Below are 20,778 nucleotides of genomic sequence, written 5' to 3'. Positions count from 1 at the left end.
GGTCATGTTGCGGCTGTACAGGACATTGGTTAGGCCACTGTTGGAATATTGCATGCAATTCTGGTCTCCTTCCTATCAGAAAGATGTTGTGAAACTTGAAAGGGTTCAGAAAAGATTTGCTAGGATGTTGCCAAGGTTGGAGGATTTGAGCTATAGGGAGCGGCTGAACAGGCTGGGGCTGTTTTCCCTGGAGCGTCGGAGGCTGAGGGGTGACCTTATAGAGATTTACAAAATTATGAGGGGCATGGATAGGGTAAATAGGCAAAGTCTTTTCCCTCAGGTTGGGGAGTCCAGAACTAGGGGGCATAGGTTTAGGGTGAGAGGGAAAAGATATAAAAGAGACTTAAGGGGCAACGTTTTCACACAGACAGTGGTACGTGAATGGAATGAGCTGCCAGAGGAAGTGATGGAGGCTGGTACAATTACAGCATTTAAGAGGCATTTGGATGGGTATATGAAGAGGAAGGGTTTGGAGGGATATGGGCCGGGTGCTGGCAGGTGGGACTCGATTGGGTTGGGATACCTAGTCGGCATGGACTGGTTGGACCGAAGGGTCTGTTTCTGTGCTGTACATCTCTATGACTCTATAACCTGAGACCATCCTCCACAGATTCCCTTCAAACAACCTCCATGGAGGAAGTGCTCAAAATCGTATTTTTTTGGCTTGGCCATCAGAAACAGGGATCTCCTAATCCACTTTCCAGTCACAATTAGAGATCAGGGACCCACAAATTATAAAACCCTCAGTCATGTAAAAGCAAAATACTCTGGAGATTGGAAATAAAAACAGAAATGCAGGAAGTCATAAGCAGGTCAACTGCAATGTGGAGAGAAATGGAGTCAGCATTTCAATTTGATGACCTTTCATCAAAACAGTCAGTTAGAATCATAGAATCCATAGAGTGTGGAACCTGGTCTTTTAGTCCATCAAGCCCACACCAACTCTCTGAAGAACATTCCACCCCCCTATCTTATACCTGTAACTCTACAATTCCCATGGCTAACCCACCTAAGCCTGCACATCCTGGAGACAGTGGGCAATCTATCATGGCCAATCCACCAAAATTGCACATCTTTAGACTGTGGGAGGAAACTGGAGCATCCAGAGGAAACCCTTGCAGACCTGGGGAGAATGTGCAAACTCCACACAGACAGTCATCTGAGGCTGGAATCAAACCTGGGTCCCTGGCACTGTGAGGCATCAGTGCTACACGGAGCCACAGTGCTACCCTCTGTTATGTTGACTTGATTACATTCATAAAACATGTTCATCCTCAGAGATTGTTTGATGGGAATCTGTGGAGGATGGTCTCAGGTTCTCACACCCTTCCTAGATGTCTGCACAGCCCTGTACTTTAGGTTTGGAGTGATTGCACTAACATGTGTTCACTCAATAGCCACTTATCTGGCCTTGACCAATTTACACATTCCCTCTTTACCACAACCATCATACATGCAGCAAGAATCCATGAAACTCATGGATGACAAACCTTTAAGAGGATTATCATTTTTCATTGTCACAGGAATTGTATACCACGCACCCAGCACAGTTACTCACACTCTCATCAGTGAGACAGAGCTGGGATTTCACCTGCTGACTCATTTCACAAGTGAGTGAGAGCAGGAGGTGGTAGGGACAGCTTGTGGAGTCTGCATCAGAGTTCAAATTTTACTTGTTGAACAAGAGCTAATCATTATTCCAACTCTATTCTGCTATACACCACTGCTGAAAGGGAGGATCATTGAGAAGCAGCACAGAATGAATCATGTACTGACACAAAATTGTCTGACAATTATTGCAGAGAGAATAGATGAGTGTGCCACCCATGTGTTGGCTCATATCCAGGACACTGCAGTGGTATCTTGCTATATGTATTGAGTCATCAGCTTGGTTGAATATCAAATACTGCAATCACACCAAAATGGTGGCGGAGTAGGACACTCCAGCCAGAACATGTCTGCTCCGTACGTTCCTTTTGCTATTTTCTCTGTCTTGTGTTTTTTTTTTACCAACTTCTATCCATTTCCTCTTCTGCAAGATGCCCAGAGCGGAGCGGGGGTGGCAGCCACGGAGGGGGGAACGGTGGTCAACAGGCCCAGAGCGGAGCGAGGGACGGCTAATGGTCTAGAAAAGAAATGGAGCAGGGACAGCCAGCGACCCGGAATGGAGTGGGAATGGCCAGGGACCCCGAATGGAGTGGGAATGGCCAGCGATCCGGAATAGAGCAGGGATGGTCAGTGACCAGGAATGGAGCGGGAATGGCCAGTGATTTGGAATGGAGCTGGGATGGTCAGTGACCCAGAGCAAAGCGTGGACAGTGGCCAGTGGGCCTAGAGCGAAAGTTGGCACTGGCTGGGAACTGGAGGAGTCCTTCTGGACACCCTTTTGGAAACACTGTATTATCTATCTATTTAGCTTTATTTCTTATTTTCCTAACTTGCACAATGTATATCTGAAATGTAGTGTAACTTTTTTCCTTTATTTTCTCTATTTGCTGTACCTTTCATTTGTACCCAGGTACTTTGTACCTAAGATGCTGTCATGTGTTGGCGACTTTGTACACTTTTCACTGTACTGCAGTTCTTTTGTAACTTGAGTATGTGTGACAATACGCCTAATTCTTACACATGGCCTTAGCCTTACATTCTCTAAATGTCAATGTGTTTGCCACTTTAAACAGACTCTCATGAGAAGATAATCATAAAAGGGGACATGAAAGTGGGAACACCACTCAGAGTGCTTTCATTTCTCACCTGTTGCCACCTTCTTACTGAGTAGCCTATATGTTGCCCTGTGACCTGATGGCTGAATTTAGCTCTGTACAGGTTCAGGTGAAAGAAACTTTTATGGACATTTCATACACTTCAAAATCTCTAAGTTGTCCGGCAGCTCCTCAGTATTCAGAGTAGTGATCTCAGCAGTTTGTCTGTAGTTCTGCCAATATTACAAGAGTTGAATGATACAGGTAAGAAGAGGAATAGAAAATCTTTATAGTTGCACAGGAGTATGCATGTGGGTGTACGAAGAAGTGTTGTATTGTAAGATATCTGTTCTTTAATATGATGTGGAGGTGCCGGTGTTGGACTGGGGTAGGCAAAATTACACGACACTAGGTTATAGTCCAGCAGGTCTATTTGAAACTACAAGCTTTCGGAGTGCTGCTACTTCATCAGGCAAGAGGTGCATTGCTCTGAAAACTTGTACGTTTAATTAAACCTATTGGACTATAACCTGATGTTTAACTTTATTCTTCAATAGATCACATGAATTTATTGATCTTTCCTTATGTTCCAATCTTGCCTATTTTTGCTTGCTGGATGATAAGTCATAATTTTATTAACTGGTAGACAAATGGGAAAACATGAAATGGTAATGACCAATGGGTGATCTACACGAGGTAGTTGGTTGATTGCAGGACTGTTCTGTGTCAGAGGCATTAGTGAAGGCAGGAAGAGGAGCCGTTGCATCTGCTTTACATGTTGATACACTGGTATACCTTCAGTAAACCATCTACTAACAGGGGCAACACAGTAGAAAAACTGGTGCTGTATTGCCCTCATTGGGTTCCTCGTCTTTATCTACTTACTCCCTGAAATCCAAACTTCTCTGCTACACAATGCTGTGTAACATATAATGACTAGTCTGGATAGCCTGGCTGGTATGTACTGAAGGCTGCCTCTGGATCTGTCTGGGCACTGGAAACATACTTTCTGCACATGGATAGTTTGATCATAAGGCATACTATATGACATTCATTGCAACAATCATTATTCAACCTCATTGGTCAGATTTTTGTTGGACATCATCAGCCTAGCTTGAAGAAGGCATCCAACCATCCCTTAAATCTTCTAGCAGTTCAAATATATCTGAGATATTAGAGTAACAGAAACATTATGGATGCACTGTGGAAATCTTATGCCCAAGAGTTGGAGGATTTGAGCTATCGGGAGAGGCTGAATGGGCTGGGACTGTTTTCCCTGGAGCATTTGAAGGCCGAGTGGTGACCTTATAGAGATTTATAAAATCATGATCGGCCATGGATAGGGTAAATAGACAAGGTCTTTTCCCCAGGATGGGGGACTCCAGAACTATAGGGCACAGGTTTAGGGTGAGAGGGGAAAAATTTAAATGGGGCAACTTTTTCACGCGAGGGTGATATATTTATGGAATGAGCTGCCAGAGGAAGTGGTGGAGGCTGGTATAATTACCGCATTTAAAAGGCATCTGGATGGCTATATAAATAGGTAGGGTTTGGAGGGATATGGACAAAGTGCTGGCAAATCGGACTAGGTTAAGTTAGGATATCTGGTCGGCATGGATGAGTTGGATGAAAAGGTCTGATCTGTGCTGTACATCTCTATGACTCTATGAATCTATCTGCAGAAATGCTTTCTGTCATTGCACACCCAGTCACGTTGATGGAGTGGGAGACCTAGTATTTGGCACATACTGATGGTTAACCCGCGAGTGCTGGAATTATGATAATTTGTAATCAATGAGATTCTTCACCTGTGGAAAGACATCCAGAAACACAAACCAAAGCACCCACTCAATCTGGTTGACATGATCATAGGTAACTCAAAGGTGGTCACATAATTGCCAACCCTGACGTCATCAGTCACTTGTCTTATGTATTTGTGGATCTCCACCTGAAGGGTTCTGGCTGAGAAGGATTGGGAAGCTGGAAAGCTTTGGTCACATTGTTGATAGTGGGGGGATTCAGCAATTGTAATGCCAATAAATATCAATAGGTCATAGTTCAATTCTCTCCCATTAGACAAGGTTAATGCCTGGCATTTGTGTGGCATAAATTTTGCTTGCCACTTGTCAGACACAGCCTGAATGTTGTCTAGATCTTGCTGCAGTTGGACATGGTCTGCTCAGTATCTGAGGTGTCACAAATCAGAATTAAACATTGTGCAATCATCAGTGAACATCCCCACTTCTCATTCTACCATAGACAGAAGGTAATTAATTCAGCAACTAAAGATAATTGAGCCTAGGACACTACCCTAAAGAACTCTTGCAGAGTGTCGAGAAGCTGAGATGATTGACCATCAACAACCATAACCTTCTTCCTTTGTGCCAAATATGCCCCCTAGTCTTGAAATTCCCCAAAATAGGGAAAAGACACCTTATCTATGCCCTTCATTCAGCTTATCCATGCCCTTCATGATTTTATAAATGTCTAAAAGGTGACCCCTCAACTTCCTACATTCCAGTGAAAAAGTCCTAGCCTTTCCTTATAAACCAACCCTCCATTCCCAACAACACCCTGATAAATTTCCTTTGAATCCTTTCCAGCTTAATAATATCCTTCCTTTGACAGGGTAATAGAACTGCACACAATACTCCAGAAGAGGCCTCACCAACGTCTTGTACAAGCTCAATATAATGTCCCAACTCCTATATCAAAGGTCTGAGCAATGAATGCAAGTGTGCTAAATGCCTTCTTAACTACCTTTTATGTTGCAAACTTCAAAGAATTATGTACCTGAACTGCTAGGTCTCCCTATTCTACAACATTACCCAAGGCCCTACTTTTAATTATATGTCCTGCCCTTGTTTGTTTTACCAATATGCAATACCTCACCTTTACCCGAATTAAATTCCATCTTCAGTCTTCAGACCATTGATCCAATTGGTCAAAATCTCTACATAATCTTAGATGACCTTCAATGATGTCCACAATGCCACCAATTTTGGTGTCATCCTCAAACTTAATAACCTTGCCTTCTATATTTTCATCTAAATCATTTACATAACTGATAAACAAAAGTGGACCCAGCACCGAGTCCTGTGGAACACCGCTGGTCATAGGCCTCCAGTCAAAAAAAAAACGCCTCCACCTTTATTCTCTGACTCTTGCAATTAAGCCAATTTTATATCCAATCAGAATCCCATGTGTTCTAACTGTACTATCTAGTCTACCATATGAACCTTGTCAAAGCTTTACTCCAGTCCAAAGTAGGAGAAAGTGAGGACTGTAGATACTGGAGAGTCAGAGTCAAAAAATGTGACACTGGAAAAGCACAGCAGGTCAGGCAGCATCCGAAGAGCAGGAGAGTCGATGTTTCAGGCTTCTCTAGTTTCCAAATCTCCCCTCGTCCCACCTCTTCCCAGATCCAACCCTCCAACTCAGCACCACCCTCTTTACCTGTCGTCCCGGTCCATTTACCTTCCCATCTATCTACTCCATCCTCCCCACTGACCTATCACAATTACTACCACTTGCATCCACCTATCGCCTTCCCATCTACCTTCCCCCAGCCCCACCCCCACATTTCTATTATCTCTTAGCCCCTTTCTCCCTCCAAATTCCTGATGAAAGGCTTATGCGCGAAACATTGACTCTCCTGCACTTCATATGCAGCCTGACCTGCTGTGCTATTCCAGCACCATACTTTTCGACTCAAGTCCAACGTAAAAAATGTCTCCCACTCTGCCCTCATCAATCTTCTTGGTTGCGTGTTGTGTTGGAGTAGGATTCTGCATCTGCTGATGGCCCACAGCACCTTTTGAATGCTCAGTGCTGAGTTGCTAGATCTGTTTGAAGTCTGTTCCATTTAGCATCATGATCGTGCAGCACAACACAATGTGTGGTATTCTCTACGCGAAGACAGGACTTTGTCTTCACAAGGAATGTAGGGTGGTTATTCTTCCTGATACTTTTGTGGATGAATTCATCTGTGGCCGGCAGATTGCTGAGGACATGATCAAGTATGTTTTCTCTTCCTGTTAATTCCCTCACTACTTTCTGTAGACCCAATCAAACAGTTATTCCTTGGGGAATCACCTGGTTCAGTAGTGGTGTTTTCAAGGCACATTATGAGATAGACATTGAAATCATTCATCCATGTACATTTTGCATTCTTGCCTCTATTTTTGTTCAACGGTGAAGATAATTCATAAACCAATTGGGAGTAGGTGGTAATCAGCAGGAGGTTCTCTGCCCATGTTTGATCTGATAGCATGAGATTTCAAGAGTTCCACAGTCAATGTTGAGGATTCTCAGGGCAACTCCTTCCCACTTTCTACCATTATGCTGCCAGCTTGGTTGGTCTGTCCTGTCAGTGGGACAGGACCTATCCAGTGACGGTGATGGTACTTTTGGGGACATTGATTGTAACTGTTTGCTCTTCATTTTGTGCACATGTGTGAACTTTATTTTTTTAACGGTGATGGATACTTGTGACAAATCAAATATTTTCCTCAGGAATTAACTATCCTGTCAGCAGTAAGTAAATCTAGGCTCCGGATAGCACACTCAAATAAAAGCAAAGTACTAGGGATGTTGGAAACTTGGAATAAAAATAGAAAATGCTGGAGAAACATTGCAGGTCAGGTAGCATCTGTGGAGACATTAACAGAGTTAACATCTTGAGTTCAAAGAATCTAAGATGAATCTTTAAACATAAAATATAAACTTTATTTGTCTGTACACAGATGCTACCAGGCCAGCTGAGCATATCCAGCATTTTGTTTTGTTTTTATATTGGAGACAGCATAGTTGATGTAGAATCAAGCTTATTTTCTTAGACCTCAACAACCAAAGAACACAAATCATCAGTTTGGCATTTTACCATTTCCTACATCCAGCTAATGATCACTCGTCCACTTTTCATTGTACCCACTTAGCTCACTCGTCATCCATCCTAGGACCCTGCCCATTCACTAGCATTCAAACTGGAGTTGGATATTCAAACTTACTTTACTGCAGCTCGTGCTGATAAAAAGGGGTTGCAGCTTATCTTCAGTACATTGGAGCTTTTCATTCAACTATTGCTAAATATTTCTGATGCAGTTGGATTTGGAAGACCCAGTCAGAAATGCAGGGTTGTGTAAGTGTGTAGAAAAGTCGAAGTCAGAAGTCACATGACACCAGGTTATAGTCTAACAGGTTTATTTGAAATCACAAGCTTTCGGAGCAATGCTCCGAATTTCAAACACCTGTAAACCTGTTGGACTACAACCTGGTGTCATTTGACCTCTGACTATGCCCACCCTAGTCCAACACCAGCACCTCCACGACGTAGAAAAGTCAAAGTGGAGAAGCAATCTGACATTAATTTCCACTTTGCAGAAGATGCAGGTCATTAGGTTTTGAATTCTTGGTGACTGTAAACACTGCATCATTTCATATACACTGAGGTATTTGTGATAGTTGTGGCATTGTAACAAAGCTAATTTGATTATTGGCCAATGGCAGTATTCATAGAAATTGCACTTCTTCACAAGATAAGATGAAATAATGTTGACTTCTCCACTTTCTTTCAGTGCCAGGACTGATCTGGTGCCACCACTGCCTGTGACCCGTGCTTCAGATGCTCAGGACCGTCAGGGATCGTCTTCAACATTAAATCAAGTAAGCTTAGTTCAAACCATTAAAACCAAATTAACAAAACTGTGTGATGTCTTTGAGCAAGTCATAGTGAAGAAACTTTTGGCAGCATTGAGCAAGTTCCAGAATGTAGAGACAATGTTGAAAAGTGTCCCATTTTTCATCAGCAATGATTGAGAATTTGGACAAAAACTATTATTTTCCACACAAGCACAATTAATGTTTGAGTGCAAGTTTGCGGCATGTTCCAGGTGAAAGAGATTCCACACTGTGAACAGACGCTAGGAAAATGATGAACAGAATTCCTGTCAATGTAATACTTTCATTTTAATTTCCTGAAGTCTGGCTGGAATATGATGTGCTGTTGTTTAAGCTGGTACAGGAATATTCAATCATGGTTTTACCATATCAATCATCACCAAAAGTTAGCCTTACTTAAATAACCCTAGTCAAATAAGTAACATACATTGGGGACCAGTTAAAGATGGCAGAGTTGGGTATTAACCTTGTGTACTTTGGAATAATCAGGACATTTTGTTTTATATATGTGTGCTGAGGGAGTAGAAGCCCTAATATATGTAGTTAAAAATCACACAACACCAGGTTATAGTCCAACAAGTTTAATTGGAAGCACACTAGCTTTCGGAGCGACGCTCCTTCATCAGGTGATTGTGAGCGTCTTTCCGAAAGCTAGTGTGCTTCCAATTAAACCTGTTGGACTATAACCTGGTGTGGTGTGATTTTTAACTTTGTACACCCCAGTCCAACACCGGCATCTCTGAATCATGACTTATATATGTATGCAGACTGACAGGGGCTACATTCAATAGTCTTCAAAATACGTAAAACTCATGATTCTCAATTAACCATCATCCATGCAATGAGAACATGAATATAGGTCACTTTGCACCCAGGGCCACTCATGCATTGCTTGCATCTCCACAGGATGCATCTGATGACTCTTAGCTTCATTTCTTAGCACTGACTCACTCTGCAATTACTCGAAGGCTGCCAGCCTCATTGGATGCATCAATTTTTGTCCCAGAGGGAGAGGAAAGCAGCTTGTCATAGTTCAGAGCATTGAATAGTTAAGGGAGTGAATGTGTCATTGTGCAGCACCATGCTATGTCAATGTCACACCTCCAGCAAATGTTAACAGCTTATATGGCAAACATATTGCAGGGAACTTAAACATATAGCAATGTCTGAAACACAAGGGGCCAGTACTTATTGGAGTCATTGTGGACCACAGTATCTTTGGAGATACTACCGCAGGCAGTCAAGGGACTTGTCTGCTTACAATCCAGGGCTTGACCATGATCAGGCAGGAGTTTGGTCCAACTAGGATCTGGGGATCTTCTTAATCCAGTGACGAGGTAACAGTCAGCCCTGCAGGTACAGTTCATTCAGTCTAGCGATGACAGTTAGGTCAGTCGGATCCTGTGGAAACATCAGTCAGGGGCTGGACCAGGTTTTCCAGTAGGGGCCAAAGAAAAGGATTGACGCTGATGGAATTGAATGGGAGAGCTGTTAGTGGTGACGCAAGGGCAGGAGAGGTGGTGAGCTATCCACAGTGAGTGAGTAAGAAGTAAAGACCACAGGACTGGTTACTGGTTTGGGAGGATAAGCATGGTGAGAGTTGTTGAGAGCACATGATGTGTGTGGTAGCCCGAGTTGTCGCCCATCAGCTTTGGTGAGAAGTGTCTTAGAGTTAGGGTAAGTGGCAGTCCTGGAAGTGTAAAGTAGCAGACAGATTAGCGATGCTTAGTCTTGCCAAGTGTAGAAGATCATTAACCTGTGTATTGTGTTTCACCTCAGACACTGCTCTGGCCTGAGCTGCTGTTACAGTCCAGGCTGGCTGAGGCTGACGGCATAGCCTCATTTGATAGTCAACAGGAAAAAGCAATGCTCACATATCCACATGACATCTGGATTCCTGTCAGTGTACTGATGCGCTAACCTGCCTCTCTGTGCCATGTCCTTGACGGTAACAGCGCAGGACCACAGCGTGAAGGTTAGTTCCTGGCTTGCAGCATCTGAAGTGCTGTGGCGCTGGGGTTTAAATACAGCACTGGTGCTGCAAACATTGAAAAGTGTTGGCAACAGTGAACACTTTCATTTTTCCTGTTATGCGATTGTACAAAATGGACGCTGTGAGTCCAGTTGCATAAATAATAAAATGAAGAATGGAAGATTGTGTGAAAAAAGTCACTGTGGGCCATGGCAGACTGGATGCCACAATTTTACTAATAATGCATTAGTATTTGGAGAAAAAATGGAGTCAAACTGGGAAACGACTCAAATCTAATGTAGGATATCTGATTTCTTGATTCCTTCAAATTATGCTAAATTGTTTCTGGAAGAATGCTACATTTCTCTTGAAGCTGGAGGGAAATGCTTTACCAGGGTATTTTGTTCTATGCTAAAATATTCCTGATAACTGTACTGCAAAAATGAAACAGACACATTTTTCTGTTTTGTTTAAAAGATAGTCAAAGCATGAAAATATTGTGAGTTTTCCAGAGAGGTGATAAGTTATTTTTTTGTTGTTGTAGAAACAGTTATCAAGTCTGACTTTTACTCTGGCCAGAAAGAAGAGGAAGTCCAAGTCTGAACATGTAGAGAGGACTTGGAATTTCTGAAGCAATGGTCAATATGTTTTTGTCGCTATCTCGTCTGGTTCTTCAAATGTCTGTTTACGTTATCTGGGATAAGAGAAATGACCCAGAATTATGTTTGGAGAATGCAATTCATTACTGTATTAAAGGTGCCTATTCGACCTTTTAAGACTGTGTTATTACTCTGAAAGATCGAGCCATTCAATTTAAACCCTGTCCTTATTTACTAACTTTGTCTTTTTCAATCAGTGGATCTAGTTCCCGTTTAAAAAAAATGCATTCTGCTTTGAACATTCTGATGAAGTGTCATCGAGACTTGAAACGTTTTTGTTTTTTCTCCATGGATGCTGTGATCTCCAGAATTTTTTGTTTTCAGTACTATTTTGAGCATTGTTTCTGATAGGGCACTTGATGCACATTCATGATCTAGAGTTATATCATTTGGATATCAACTCAGTGGGCTGTAAAATCAGTTTTACTAAATTTACCTTTTAAAAAAAAATCTAAATTTAAACTGCTGGAAATCTGAAACAAGACTCTTCTGAAGATGAGTTGAGAGAGTGTTGCTGGAAAAGCACAGCAAGTCAGGCAGCATCCGAGGAGCAGGAGAATCAACATTTGGACATAAGCCCTTCATCAGGAATTCAACAGGAACATTCCTGGTGAAGGGCTTATACCCAAAACGTCAATTCGCCTGCTCCTTGGATGCTGCCTGACCTACTGCGCTTTTCCAGCACCACAATCTCGACTCTGACCTCCAGCATCTGCAGTCCTCACTTTTTCCCTCTTCTGAAGATGGGTCATACTAGACTCGAAGCATTACTGGTTTCTCTACAGATACTGCCAGATTTGCTGAGTTTCTCCAGCCTCCTCTGTGTTTGTTTCAATTTTAACTGGCTTTACCAGATTGGTTTATCTCTACTGCACCAAAGCACTGATATCCTCCTTAATGTAAAACACCCAAAACTGGAACAATGGTATAGAGTTTCTGTTTTAGACACATTCTACAATCCTGTGGCAAATTAGTCTTGAAATTTTCCTTGGTTCTGAGGTGAAATTATTGTTCAAGTTCCTTCTCATTTATTTGCATAATTATAAATTGAAAGTCTTCCATGAACCAGTACAATGAGGGCAGCATGATGGCTCAGTGGTTAGCACTGCTGCCTCACAGCACCAGGGACCCAGGCTCGATTCCTGTCTCAGGCGCCCGTCTGTGTGGAGTTTGCACAATCTCCCCGTGTCTGCGTGGGTTTCCTCTGGGTGCTCTGGTTTCCTCCCACAGCCATGCTAAATTGCCCATAGTGATAGGTGCATTAGTAGGGAGTAGGGGAATAGGTCTGGGTGGGTTACTCTTCAGAGAGTTGGTATGGACTTGTTGGGCCGAAGGACCTGTTTCCGCACTGTAGGGAATCTAATCTAATTGACGCATTGTACAGCAGATTTATTTATTTGTTTACTTTTCTTGCACTAAAGGACATTCCTTGATGTCTATAAGATTGGTATCCTTCTGTATTATAGTCTTATTAGTGCAAGTGAAAACAAAATGTACATTTTTACTAAATTCACCTGGTCCTCTATCTGTGGATAATTTGATTTTAAATATCTAAAATGACTTTAAAAGTTAATACAGTACCATTTACTAGTTTCCATAGAATACAATGTCAATAGTTGCCCCATATCAAACCCACTCTTAATTTTGAACCTTTATTTGTGCCATTAAATCAGTTGTTTTGTACTAAATATTATATGCATTTAAGTAATGAGTCATTATTTTCACCTTTTAACATTTTTAAAATCCTTTGACCTTATTGACTGCTGTTTTCTCACATTTGTAGATTCTGCCCTTTTGTGTCCCATGCTGGTGAAATTATGTAAATAGCATCTTGCTGCCATTGTTCCCCTCTGCAGAACCATCCCCCATTTTTAAGTTTAAAGCATGCTGTATATCCTTACTATTTTGATTAGCCATGACACCGATCATAAACAGTTCCAAGTGAAGCCTGTCCCATTGGAACTAGCTCCCTTCTACTCCAGTGCTGGTGCCAGTGTCTCATTGTTACAACTCACTGGTAAGGACATTGTAAACAAGCCCCATGCTATTCCCAGGGTCATCTCAAGAAGTAAAGATTTTATAAAGTACACAGCAATCCCCAATTTACATGAATTTCCAACCCAGATTGATAGAAGACATGGACCAGGTTTCTATACTGTTCAAGAGTCACTATTTATGGCAAGTAATTTACCTTCAGCTACAGCTGTTAAACAGTTATAATCCATTGGCATTTAATACTATTGATTAAAACTCTAATCCCTCTAAGTTCCCCCTTACATACATAAACAGACGTGATTAAATGTGTTATGGATAGAGAGAGAGACTGGACAGAGAGCTTAGTAGTCTTTGTTCCCACACGCTATTGTTGAGATGATTCTTATGACTTTTCTGCTACCAGTACGGAGCTACAGTTACCTTTCTCTGGTTGTTTCCACTGGCTAGTGAGTGATACAGGAGGCATGTACTCACAGAAAAAGACTGGAACTTATCACAGTTTACAACAACTATTACAAGAATTCCTTTTCAATTGCTTTGTTCAAACATAAAGTTAAAAATCACACAACACCAGGTTATAGTCCAACAGGTTTAATTGGAAGCACACTAGCTTTCGGAACGACGCTCCTTCATCTATCACCTGATGAAGGAGTGTCGCTCCAAAAGCTCGTGTGCTTCCAATTAAACCTGTTGGACTATAACCTGATGTTGTGTGATTTTTAACTTTGTACACCCCAGTCCAACACCGGCATCTCCAAATCATTTGTTCAGTTATTTACATGATGCCTACAATGGGTGTCAAGTGACTTGCTTTCAAAACAGCAGCCACTCTTTCAAACACATTTTAAAAAAAACGTTCATTCTCATTTCAGTCACCAGCTTTTCAAAACACAAAAGTAAAAAGATGCAGTTCGTACACCATGAAATGAAACCTATACCATTTGGTATGCTTTCCTTTATTGGTCAGAGTATTGACCACAGGAGTTGGGAAGTCATATCGTGGCTGTACAGGACATTGGTTAGGCCACGTTGGGATATTGCATGCAATTCTGGTCTCCTTCCCATCGGAAAGATGTTGTGAAACTTGAAAGGGTTCAGAAAAGATCTACAAGGATGTTGCCAGGGTTGGAGGATTTGAGCTATAGGGAGAGGTTGAACAGGCTGGGGCTATTTTCCCTGGAGTGCTGGAGGCTGTGGGGTGACCTTATAGAGGGGCATGGATAGGACAAATAGACAAAGTCTTTTCCCTGGGGTGGGGGATTTCAGAACTACAGGGCATAGGTTTAGGGCGAGAGGGGTAAGATATAAAAGAGATCTAATGGGCAACTTTTTCACGCAGAGGGTGGTACGGGTATGGAATGAGCTGCCAGAGGATGTGGTGGAGGCTGGTACAATTGCAACATTTAAGAGGTATCTGGATGGGTATATGAATAGGAAGGGTTTGGAGGGATATGGGCCGGGTGCTGGCAATTGGGACTAGATTGGGTTGACATGGACGAGTTGGACCGAAGAGTCTGTTTCCGTGCTGTACATTTCTCTGACTCTATTTGCCCCACCCCAGATTCTGGGCTACACATTTAACTCTTTGACTTTATTTACCCCATTCCATTTGTCCATGGCTCAGATAGTAATCCAGAGATTATTAGTTTGGAGTTTCTGCTTTTTAACGTAGCTCCTGGCTGTTCAAACTCTTTCAACAGAACTGTCTTTCTAGTTCCAGCAAAGTCATTGGTACCAATGTAAATGACAACAAATGAATAATTCCTCTTTCACTCCCAGTTCCTCCCCACATGTGAGTAAATTTGCTTAACCATGGCACCCAGGCAGGTAGCACACTTTGGGACTTCCACTTATGGCTACAGAAAACAATAACAATCCCTATAAGTATACTGTCCCTAATCACCACTCCATTCCTATTGCATCCCTCCACATGAATGGCTCCCTGTATCACAGTGCCATCAACAGTTCATTCATCCTCCCTGCATGCCCTTCTCTTGGCCACACAGCCTGCAAGAACCTCATAACTGGTGGACAATTGTAGTGGCCTAGGCTCTTCTAACGTTACCTCCAGGTCTCCATATCTGTCTCTTCTCCCTGATCAAATTTGAAGTGATTAATTTGAGGGGGGTGACCACCTCCTGGGAGCAAAGATTCCAGGTAAGTTTCCTCCCTGATGTAGCGCAACGTCTGCAGTTCAGATTCTACCTCCTCAATTCAGATCTGAAATCCTTCAAGCTGCAAACACTTACTACAGAATCACCTCAGCCTCTAGCAGATCCCACATGCTGCAGCAGCAGCTCGTGGTCCTGCCATCACTATTGTATTTTGTGTAATTTATTAATTACTCTAATATCTCCACTCTTTCCACTTCATTCTATATTTTATAAATTGTATCAATCTTATACTTACGAAGCTACTTTTAAAATAAAGAGAGAAAGGACTAAAGAGCTCAATGCAAACTAAAGAATTTGTTTACGATTAAGATTAGAAATACCTGACAATCCTATCTACCAATCAGCTCTCTCCCTGCACTCACATGTAGTTCATGATGTCTCTCTCTGTTACTGGTCTCCCTGCAGATGGGCCTCTTGATCCACAACTTTTATCACCTCCCATTTATCTCTCACTCTGGAGACTTTCCTTCTTGCAATAACCTTACTTGAAGCAGCTCTATCCCCAACTGCACCAAATTTCCTCCTGAAGTCACATTCCCAGGTGTAATCACTAGGCCACTGTCTCACTCAGGTGAAAGCTCTTTCACACTGATCATGGGATTTAAAAATCACTTTATGAGATAAAATTTTGATCACTTTTTTAAAAAAAATCAGTCTGTTTATCAAGAAATATATCTGGGACAGGTGAGACTTGAATCCAGAGGGAGTACATTCAGGACTACCATAGCACCACAACACCCAAGCAAATTTAATTTGTCACTTTCCTTTCTTTCAAAATTAGTCACTTTTTATGTCCAGTGCACGGGAAGCACCTCATTCAGACAAAGGATTTCTGGTGTTTGATTGATAATTGTCACCATTTGGTTACTGCCATTTAGTTAGATTATTTTAACTTAAAGCTCAAGATTTGAATCTGAATGTTACTTAAAATTGAAACTGAAAAATATGTGTAAGTTGAATTCCCACTTTAAATCAAATTCTTAGATATACTCCCACAAGCAAAGGTTCCCTTCACTGATAGGCTTTCTCTTGAAGGGTCAAACATAGCGGTTTCACGTTTTAAAATCTGGAGTTATGGTCAGTTTTGTGTTCAGAGCTGACTTTTGGTCTTATGTTCTTAAGTCAGTATAAAATATTCCACTTAAAATTCCTTTATCTTTATACTGACTTTGGGTATCTAATGTTGATATTGTCTCAAACAAGCAGAAATTCACATCAATATTTTCACAGCGGCATAACCAATGAATTAATTAAAGATTTATTGTTACTTTTTAAATTTGTATTATATCCATATCTATATAAAATATAGGTAATTTACTATTTGTAAACTTTGATCACTTCTGTCTTAATTTAGTCTACTATAGGATAACTAAAAATATGTTTTCCATAATTACTACTTTATAAAAATTCATTCCTGGCTTGCATGCTAGCCCAGCATCTTTCCTATTATTTAGCAGTTTATGGCATGCTCCCAATATGCTCAGGTATAATATATCCTGAGTGGCATGGATCTACCTGGATAATTTAGTATGTGTTAGATACCACTGTTGTATCCAGCACAGATCTTCAGCCCTACAAATAGAATGTGTTGAGTTCCATGGCCTTTGCTGTATTCAATGCTGTCATTGATTTTGTAACATCATGTGGAATGAGTTGAATTAGCTAAGGACTGGCATCAGTGATAGTACAGATCTCAGAAAGAAGTAGGGATGGATCATTCATTTAATATGTCTGGCTAAAGGTGGTTGTAAATGCTTCAGCTTGGTCTCTTGGGCTGCCATGCAAAAGTGCATCTCTTGAGAATTAGGATGCTAATGGTGAGACAACGTTCCCCCCCCCCATGAATTGTTTGATGCCATCATGATTAATGACTGATGTGACAGCTGCTTATGCTGTTTCACCTGCAAGTAGTCTGTGTTGTAGTTTCACTAGACTGACACCTTACTTTTAGGTCTGCTTGATTTCAGGCATGCCCTTGTGCACTGTTCATTGAACCAAGGTTACTCACCTTGATGGGAAATGCTAGTCCAGGAGATTACAGATCACAATGATTTATGATACATCCTGCAGGAATTTCCAATTTTGTGCTGTAAAAATTGCTGTTTAATAAGTAGATGAATAAGCATTCTTTTTTTAAAATTTCTTTGTAAACAGAAGCGAAATAAATCTGAAGGTTGTACAACAGAAGGAAAGAGACACACTTCAAGTGATGACTGGGATTCAAAATTCAGTGTTAAAACTTCGAGAACTATGCAGACACCACGGATCAAGACTGAGACCTGACTCCTTTAACTTACCAATTGAGCAAAGCTTTGGGCATGCAATGATGTAGGAACAATTCTACTATAGCATTACCATGAGAGACAATTTGTTTTGAAGCTAGTATCTTGGATTGTCTTTCTGGAATTTATGACCGTCATTTTTTATATTGATATCAAATAATTTTCTGGATTTATATATTCCAAATTTTCTTTTAAAGTTTGATTTTCTATAGCAATGTGTCAAATGCTGTTAAGTAACTGAACACTAAATTATATTGAAAACAGACTTTGGGACCAAGAAAATATATTTTCTAAAACATGTGTACAAGCTTTTTCTACACTTTGGTATGTAATGAAATGTTTGTAAAACATTGATCATCAATGTACATGGGCAAACAAAACATTTAAAATTTAATTAATCCTGGCATGCTTAACTACTGCATTTACTGCATTCTACATTTCTCAACGATATGAACAAGTAAAAATTGTTTTATGTCTTATGGAAGAATAGCTCTTGCTATTTCAGTACACCTTAAAAGTATTACCTTTACTGTATTGAGTAGACTGTTCCCATGAAAATGCTTTATTTCCATCTCCAAGTGTACTGTCAATATATAAATTATACCATCTATATGAGGTGCTTCATAAATGGGCTTGCAAAAAATAGATCACATCTTATACATCATTAAATTAAAACTCAAATGAAGTGACTAACTTCTTTTAAAGCTTTTCCAGGTAAGAGAAATGCTGAACAATTGAGTGCTAGATGACAATAATTCATCTTCACTTGTTCAGAATGTAACTATTTGCTTTATTTTTGCTGTACTTAATCTCTATTAAGTCTCTATACTAATTTCTGTGCACTGAAATATCAATTATTTTACATTGTACATGTGATCAGAATTTCTTGCATATTTCTGAAAGCATACAGTGCACTCTTCTGTAAATATTTGTACATATGGATGCGACATTAACAGTGTTGTAAGATATTTCTTCTAAAAGGTGTAGTGAATATAAGTTAGTGTCGTTTGGGCATTAGGTATTGGAATCAGCAAATTTGTTTTTCCATCTAAATTGTTTAGGATCACAGTGAATATAGTTAAATATTTAAAGTAAACCAAACAGAAAAAAGAAATGAAAACAGATAAACTGTTTTTTTAGTGAAACGTATCTGGCCCTGGATTGCATTTTTAATTCAGAAAAAAGTAACAACCATATTGTAAACAAGACTTTATTTAAAAATGCTAATACTGTCCCATTGATGCCCACTTGTCAGGGAGATTAAAAAAAGGAACAATAAATTTAAAAGCAGAAAGTGCTGGAGCAACTCAGTAAGTCTGACAATATCTGTGGAGAGAGAAACAAAGTTAATGTTTTAAGTTCAATGACTCCCCTTCAGAATTCAATAAATATAAGGTAGTCATTAATGAATTTAATGGGAACTCAGGAGAAATGTTTTTACTTAGAAAGTGTTTGGAATGCAGAACTTGTTAGCATAAGAAGTAGTAAAAGTATAGATCTATTTAAAGGATAATTAGACAAAACATGCAAGATAAAGGAATAAAAGATTGTGATGTTGGAGTTAGATGAATAGGCTGGGATGAGGCTTTTGAGGAGTATCAATACCAGCATAGATAATTTTGGCTGCATGGTCTGTTTCTGTGTTGTACATCCTATATAGTTGAACTAAAACAGTGTAGAAAATGCAGACTACAAGCCAACTGTTGCAAATCTAATAGAGATTTGAGTGAATTAACACAGCAGTGTTAATCCCTGTTACCTATTAATAAGAGTTGATGTGTGGTGCTGACCATTTAGCACATACCACTAATTGGATCCAAATCTCAAAACCCACAGAAAACTGATGCCCATTTTGACTAAATACAAAGCAACTCTCATTCTTGCAATAAGATGTCAGTATTTTCTATGCAATGCAATTCTCAATTGTGATCACTTTCTGTTGCCAATCCTGTTTTGATTCTCTATATAATCATAATGACTACTACTAGTACTTCAGAAATGTAAGGATGATTTGTAATTTGTAGAGTTGCTGGGATTGAAAGGGCTGTCAAACAGAATACCCACATGCAAGGCAATGATATGTTAGATTAATATCAGAAAATTAAACTGGAACTTATGGTAATTGTTGTAATGTATTTTGCATGTTGTTTTGAGTTTGGTTAGCGGAGAGGAAAATAAATCAGGTTGTAAGACGGATCTCTTCTGTACAGATCTTTTCTGAGTATTTAACAATATCAGTTTGCTTATATATGTGTTGTTTGTTCTGTCACAAATCTACAAGTTCCTTTTGAATGCAAAGAGTAGAATATTCCAGGCCCATCTGAAGTATTTTAGTCTGTTTCTTTTCAACCACTTCTCATAGATCAAGTATCTTAAACTAGCTATCAACTTGATTACTTTTTTCTATGATGGATCCGATGTTACTGAACAATAACATCTAGCTATACTGCCTCCCATTTCATAGTTTTGCTCTTACCAACTTATCTGCTTCCTTAGCACCTGAGTTCTAAGATTGAAGACTGCTTCCACTGGTTTTGAAGCCTTACAATAAAATTTATTCAAGACTAAACAATGAAAAGTGTTACATAAATCTGTTATATGAATTATAATTTATTATTAAAATCAAACTCCTCCTTGATGTGTGTTGGCGCTGAACACATGGAAGAGCTGGTGATGTTATTGAGGGCAGGTTGGAGGGACAAGTCGTACACATATGTCCAAGATGCATCTCTTTCCTTCCAAGTTTCTAACTGATTGTTCATTTCATAATTGTGCCTAATAGAACTTAGGTTCTTCAAATTTGTTGTATAATAGAATTTTAGCCATTGATTAAGCTGAATTTAAATGGAGATGTCTGGATTGGGGCTTTTGAAGAATTCTGCCTGTAAACAGCATCAAAATGTAGATACTGAATTAGCGACAAGGATAACTGGACTTGTGCTGCCATGCACATTGTATGTTATCTGAACCATTCCTCCCTTTTATTGGAGCACCTGACCTTGGAATTCCTTGCTTTGTACTTCCACCATGCATCGTTGGAATCATGTTATGAAAAGAGATTGCCTGCTTTAAAAATGGGGAGAATAAGTAGAAACTGTGATTGCACCTTTGTTTCATTGGTCTGAATTGTGTTTCAATTCTGTTCGCATTTTGTGCAGGAAACCAAAGTATAGAGTGACTGGCCTGAACAAGAATTTTATTTTAAAGGCAAAGTATTGCAGATGCTAGAAAGATGTAACAAACACAGAGAAGGTCAAAGAAACTGAACAGATCTGGCAGCGTCTGTGGAGTGAGAAACAGAGTTACTGTTTTTGG

At 40.2% G+C, this 20,778-nt stretch overlaps 1 protein-coding gene across 5 annotated transcripts in view; it reads left to right on the top strand.

Annotated features, from left to right (window-relative positions):
- The window catches only part of epb41l4a (erythrocyte membrane protein band 4.1 like 4A), a 299,725-nt gene extending 279,698 nt beyond the window's left edge, over nt 1-20,027 (top strand). For 3 of the 5 annotated variants that reach the window (XM_043710609.1, XM_043710582.1, XM_043710590.1), the window contains 2 exons: nt 8,279-8,366; nt 17,336-20,027. In XM_043710609.1, the coding sequence (XP_043566544.1) occupies nt 8,279-8,366; nt 17,336-17,464 (217 nt within the window). In that variant the 3' untranslated portion in view covers nt 17,465-20,027. Of the gene's footprint in view, nt 1-8,278; nt 8,367-10,897; nt 11,109-17,335 lie in introns of those variants that run through there. The other 2 variants (XM_043710618.1, XM_043710600.1) reach the window with 2 other exon arrangements.
- The last annotated feature ends 751 nt before the right edge of the window (nt 20,028-20,778 follow it).

The sequence above is a fragment of the Chiloscyllium plagiosum genome, chromosome 2, assembly GCF_004010195.1.
Source record: "Chiloscyllium plagiosum isolate BGI_BamShark_2017 chromosome 2, ASM401019v2, whole genome shotgun sequence".
NCBI classification, from domain to species: Eukaryota; Metazoa; Chordata; class Chondrichthyes; order Orectolobiformes; family Hemiscylliidae; genus Chiloscyllium; species Chiloscyllium plagiosum.
Note: the sequence above shows the minus strand (reverse complement) of the source record. Positions and strands in the feature narration are given on the sequence as shown.